A 6,232-nucleotide genomic window follows, 5' to 3' on the forward strand; every position below is an offset into this window, starting at 1 on the left:
AAAAAAAAAAAAAAAAAAATAAAGTTACTTTTAATCATGACATTTCACAATTAAATATATTTCAGGTGTTTTACTTTGCAAAGGACCAGGATTTATCAATTTTATCAACCTATCACCAGTTTGCAAAAGAAATAGCCATGGCTTGTAGTGCTGCACTTTGCCCTCACTTGAAAACTCTAAAGAGTAATGGAATGAATAAAATTGGACTCAGAGTTTCCATTGACACCGATACGGTGAGGCATGGTTTTGTGATGTATTTTTAAAATTAATGTGTCACATATTTGAAAAATGAAAATTTTTTTCTTTAACTATTTTGGGATAAAACAAGGAAGTTAAAATTTGTTGAGTATCAAATTTATGCTACACACTCCTCATATAATTGCTACAACAGGTCAACAAACCTTTTTTCTAAAAGTATAGACAATGAAAAGTTTAGACATTGTGTAGCAGTATGGTTTCTTTCACAGCTACTCAGCTCTGCCATTATAGTGAGAAAGCAGCTATTGACAGTATGAGTCAATACTCATACTCAACAAATGAGTATGGCTGAATTCCAGTGAAACTTCCTTTATGCAGCGTATCTAGCCAGGTCAGACAGATTTGGTCTGCAGGCCATAATTTACTGGCGTCTACTTCGTGACTACCCTGCCTGATAGATAGTGTTTTAAATTTACTTATTCTGAATAGATTCTACATGCACATGATTTAAAATCTTAAAAGTCTGAATGTGTATGTATAACCGGACCACCTCACTGAACATTTCCAGAGAGCAGCAGTTCACACTGTAGTCTATGTAATTGGTAGACCTTGGAGATAAAAACTCTGGACTACAATGTAAATGGTTCCCAGTACAGTTGTATAAGCAACAGCCCTGGAAATAATCTCTTTTTTACCCTCAATTCCCAATCTCCTAGTTCACCTCCATACTCTCCCTCCTTCTCTCTCCCTGCCCGTGCAATCAATGTTAAACTCATTTCTTACGTATTTGTGATTTTATGCATGTACAAGCAAATAAGTATGTTTGTCCTTTTTGTCCCCCCTTTTACACTGTTTTTTCCCCATACTTCTTTAACTTAAAATATCTTAGAGATATTATATATTAGTATGTATTCTTTTTAATAGCTGCATAGAAGTAGCTGATAAATGTACCATAACTTATTTAACTAATTTTTAAAAATGTTTATTGACATTTTTTAGATTGCCCACAATATTATGCTTTTGCATAAGTGTGAGTTTATCCTTTAGAAAAATTCCTAGAATTGCCACATGTATTTATGCAAAAGATATTGCCATATTATGCCCGATAGAAGTTAAGCCAATTTGTATTTCCCTCCAGCATTTATGAGAGAGCTCTTTCCTTCACATCCTTACCAAAGAAATATGTAATCTAAATTTCGAATTTTGACAATTTGGTAAGTGAAATAATATCCCAGTATTTTTTCCTTTAACAGTGAGTAATGATCATCTTACACATAAGAGCCTTTTATTTTCTTTGAACTTTTAGTTGTTAGGTATTTTGTAACTGTTTTTGACATCCAACATAGTGATTTTCAAAGCAAATTATTCATTGGAATGGTTAATCTAAACCTGGCTGAGTTCATATGCTGAAAGCTTGCTTTTCTCTAGCTAGGATGTGTTATACTCATAGTTCTTGTTGGAAAGAGGATATTTTGTTTTCGTCTCACTCCTAAAACTCCCCTTTTCAAGGAAGTACCTGATAATTATTTATTTGAGTAAGCACTATTAACATATATATATATATATATATATATATATATATTTGTTTTCTTTTTTTTTTTTTTTTGAGACAGAGTCTTACTATGTTGCCCTTGGTAGAGTGTCATGGCATCACAGCTCACAGCAACCTCTAACTTGTGGGCATAGTGATTCTCTTGTCTCAGCCTCCCAAGTAGCTGGGATTACAGGCACCCACCACAACACCAGGCTATTTTTTTTGTTGCAGTTGTCATTGTTGTTTAGCTGGCCCAGGCTGGGTTCAAACCCACCAACCTCGATATATGTGGCTGGCATCATACCCACTGAGCTACAGGTGCCTCCCACTATTAATATTTTCATTAGTCAAAGGTATTAAAATGTATAATTTCCACCATCAACATTAAATTCTAATATTACTATGATAACCCAGTTGAAATATTTTTAAGATTTTTTACCATGGATTTTTAAAATTTATTTATTTTTTTTTTTGAGACAGAACCTCAAGCTGTCCCCCTGGGTAGAGTGCTGTGGCATCACAGATCACAGCAACCTCCAACTCCTGGGCTCAAGCGAGTCTTCTGCCTCAGCCTCCCAAGTAGCTGGGACCACAGGTACCCGCCACAATGCCTGGCTATTTTTGGTTGCAGCCATCATTGTTGTTTGGTGGGCCCAGGCTGGATTTGAACCTGCCACCTTAGGTGTATGTGGCTGGTGCCTTAGCCACTTGAGCCACAGGTGCCGAGCCAGATTTTTAAAATTTAAATAACCTTAGTAATTATTAAAAGCTTCATCTGGCTTAATGCCTGTAGTTCAGTGGTTAGGGCACCAGCCATATATACTGGGGCTGGCAGGTTTGAACCCGGCCTGGGCCTGCTAAACAACAATGACGACAACAACAACAAAAAAATAGCCAGCATTGTGGTGGGCACCTGTAGTCCCAGCTACTTGAGAGGCTGAGGCAAGAGAATGGCTTAAGCCCAAGAGTTTGAGGTTGCTGTGAGCTGTGATGCTACTGAAAGTGACATGGCGAGACTCTGTCTCAATAAATAAATAAATAAATAAATAAAAGCTTCATCCCTCTAATGTGTTTATGTATTCATTGAGAGGAAACCTAAAGTATGACTTAATGATAATTTAATCATTACGATTCCATGAGAGGGACGATTATAATTTATGTAGTAGGCAGATAAAGACCACATACAGGAGAAAGTAAAACTTTTTTATATAAATAATATATTGAGTATTAGGATTCCTGGTTTTCACCCAGGAAGCCTGGGTTTGACTCTCGGTGTGGGAACAAAAAATAATAATAATAATTACATGGCAAATATTTTATTGAAATGTTTAAATTGATACTTGAAAATATTGCATTTATTTTATATTCATATTCTGAACTAAACAAGATTGCTCATTTTCTCTGGTTGCCTTAATCAAGATTTTTTTTTTTTCCCTAGGTTGAATTTCAGGCAGGATCTGAAGGCCAACTTCTGCCTCAGCATTATCTAAATGATCTTGATAGTGCACTGATACCTGTGATCCATGGTGGGACCTCCAACTCTAGTTTACCATTAGAAATAGAATTAGTATTTTTCATTCTAGAAAATCTTTTTTAGTGAAAGAATGTATATATTATATACTGCAAACTGATTTGTTAAAACTAACTCCAGCCATAAAGCTGAAAGGCGACAAACACTAAAAGTAATTATTTCTGATGTTTGAAACACATAAGCTTTGCTTTTTAGGCAGAAATGATCTTTTTAAATCTTTAGCACAATACTTAAATATTTAAAAATTTAAGAGATCCCCAGTTTTTAAAGCCTTACAAATTAACTACTAAAAGAGTAGGATAGAATTCTTCTATGTTCAAGAAATTTATAGCATTTACTGTGTTGATTAAATGCTAAGCCAAAGTATCTGCACTTAACGTATACCTCTTTATGCAAAGAATGATTTTAATGAAGGCCCTTTCAGATGTAACCTTATGAAGGAAATATCTTTTTTGTGTATATGCTGGTTAGAATACTGGTTTTTAAAATACTGTCAAAAATGTATTTCAGTGGCACAGACCAGTTTTGAGATCTTAGACTTAAAATTCTTTGAGTAAAGCTGATAACTTATTTGTATAATTGGAGTGGAGACTTATCTCCATGATTAGATAAACTCTTAGTGTTCAGATTAAAATCAAAATTTTGCCTTTTTTCTTCTCAAATTAATATATATACATACACATATGCACACATATATAAAAATACATATACATCCATATCGTTTTTCCTGATTAAATGGGTATTCTTAAAATAATTGTGGGTGCTTCAGGATTTTGTGCTTCTGTATTTAAGTATATTGTTTTTATAGCAAGAACATATGAATCTGAATGTGTTTTATAAATCTTTAATAATTTATATATAAGTAATATTTTTGTATTATAGTGTATTATTTTTCCTCCTTTCCTTCCAAAGTATACCACTGTATTTACCACTTCTAAGAGTAAATGACAACAGGCGAGATGACCTTTGAAGTAGTCATTATGTAGCAATAAATGAAGCTTGAAACAGACTTCTTACTTCTCCTTTAATCCTTAGAAATTTCTTGGCAACTGTGCATATTTTCATTGACACCAGTGTATTGAGTGTAAATTTTAATGAACTAATTACTTTTACCTATTTAAAGTTCTTTATATGGTAATTATCTTTTTATAACAAGATATTAACATAAGTTAAATTCTATGTATTCGAAATTGTTACAGAGCTTTACTCTTGAACTTCAAACAGCAAAAAAAGAAAGAAAGAAGGGCATATTTTAGTCCTGTCATTTAAGTTATATAAAATTTAATCATTATTTTGATGCTTTTAAAATTCTTATGTGAAATACATATGTTTTTATATCAAAAATACATATCTCAAGTAAAAGAAACTACACTAAATATCCCTATTTTAAGAAAAATATTTATGAAGAATCTCAACTTGAAGATCAAGTCCAAGTTATAACTCAGGATCTGAGATCTCAAGCTAGTAGGGACTGAGAATTTTAAAAATTGCCCATATGGTTCAGCTGAATGACATCTGTGATACTAGCCAAAGACACAGTTTGGAAGAGACTATCAGCCTTCTGGAAATAGCTACTTCATGAACAATGTAAAATGTTGCAGATATTAAATAAAATGGCAACTTGTAATAAGTTGTGAAATTTATTGAAATGGTATGAGATAAAAATGGCCTATCCAATTTGTTTTCTTTTTATAGTGTATTTTGCAGTATAAGTAATTGCACAGTCAGTGAATGCTGAACTTACCTCAAAATAGCCAAATGGTGGAGGGCTCTTCCTTGATGGGATAACATAGCATCTGTTTACATGATGTCTCTACATTCAGTAAAATTTGGAATTTTGTGCCCTTAGTTTGGAGGCACATTTTAAAGTATTCCTTGTAGGCTTGGCACCTGTGGTTCAAGTGGCTAAGGTGCTAGCCACATACACCTAAGGTGGCAGGTTCGAATCCACCTGGGCCTGCCAAACAATGATGGCTGCAACCAAAAAATAGCCAGGCATTGTGGCGGGTGCCTGTGGTCCCAGCTACTTGGGAGGCAGAGGCAAGAGACTTGCTTGAGCCCAGGAGTTGGAGGTTGCTGTGAGCTGTGATGCCACGGCACTCTACCCAATGGAATAGCTTGAGGCTCTGTCTCAAAAAAAAAAAAAAAGTACTCCTTGTAAATGTATAGTGTATTTTAAAATTCATTTGTTACTCACTTGGTCATGTTCTTCACAATGGTACTTAATTTGAAATTTTAGTTCTTGAGGGGTGAAGAAATAGGATGGCTATTTCTACTTCGTCTGTAATGATCTATTTTTGGTCTTATGCCATTGAATATTATACTTTTTCTGAATTTTGAAATATGAAGTAAAATCTAACCTATTTGTTTTATGCAGCTAATCAGCCAACTTTGTGTGTATCTACTTGCTATGTGCAGAGTCCTTTATTGGTTTCTGAGTAAAAGTTTCTAAAAGATCAGACATAGTTCTTTGGCAACATTTATGGATTCCATGCTACAAGTAGTGTGTGCTAAATGCACAGAGTGCCAAGAGAAAGAGTAGCATTTGGCCATGTCAGAACAAAGATAGAATTGTGGGAAACCTCCTGTTCCTGGAAATTGCCTACAATAGGATATTTACATCATGCTCTTGTTGAAAACAACCAAAGCTGATTAAAATACAAGAACAGGTGTCCTCGAACTATGGCCCGCGGGCCACATGCAGCCCTCCGAGGACGTTTATCCGGCCCACCCAGTGTTTTTGCCGCCACTGCCTGTCCTGCTTAGCAGCTGACCTGTCCTGGGGCCCACAGTCCAGCCCTCCAACGGTCTGAGGGACAGTGAACTCACCCCCTGTTTAAAAAGTTTGAGGACCCCTGTCTTAAAACATCAAAGAGATTTAAAGACAGCACAGAATTTCCAGTCAAAAAATAAAAAAGAGAAGTTAAATGATCTTGGGTCCCTATTGTGACAATCTTATGGAGTGAGGG

The 6,232-nt window shown here is 35.0% G+C and overlaps 1 protein-coding gene across 4 annotated transcripts in view; it reads left to right on the forward strand.

The window, feature by feature from the left end:
* Window positions 1–4,893, forward strand: part of ZFYVE16 (zinc finger FYVE-type containing 16) — a 48,779-nt gene extending 43,886 nt beyond the window's left edge. For 3 of the 4 annotated variants that reach the window (XM_023510934.1, XM_023510933.1, XM_012802812.1), the window contains 2 exons: window positions 66–233; window positions 3,171–4,893. In XM_023510934.1, coding sequence (XP_023366702.1) covers window positions 66–233; window positions 3,171–3,329 — 327 coding nt within the window. In that variant the 3' untranslated portion in view covers window positions 3,330–4,893. The remainder of the gene's footprint in view (window positions 1–65; window positions 234–3,170) is intronic. The other variant, XM_023510935.1, reaches the window with a different exon arrangement.
* The last annotated feature ends 1,339 nt before the right edge of the window (window positions 4,894–6,232 follow it).

This window comes from Otolemur garnettii, unplaced genomic scaffold, assembly GCF_000181295.1.
Source record: "Otolemur garnettii isolate 467f Iridium unplaced genomic scaffold, OtoGar3 scaffold00017, whole genome shotgun sequence".
NCBI lineage: Eukaryota > Metazoa > Chordata > Mammalia > Primates > Galagidae > Otolemur > Otolemur garnettii.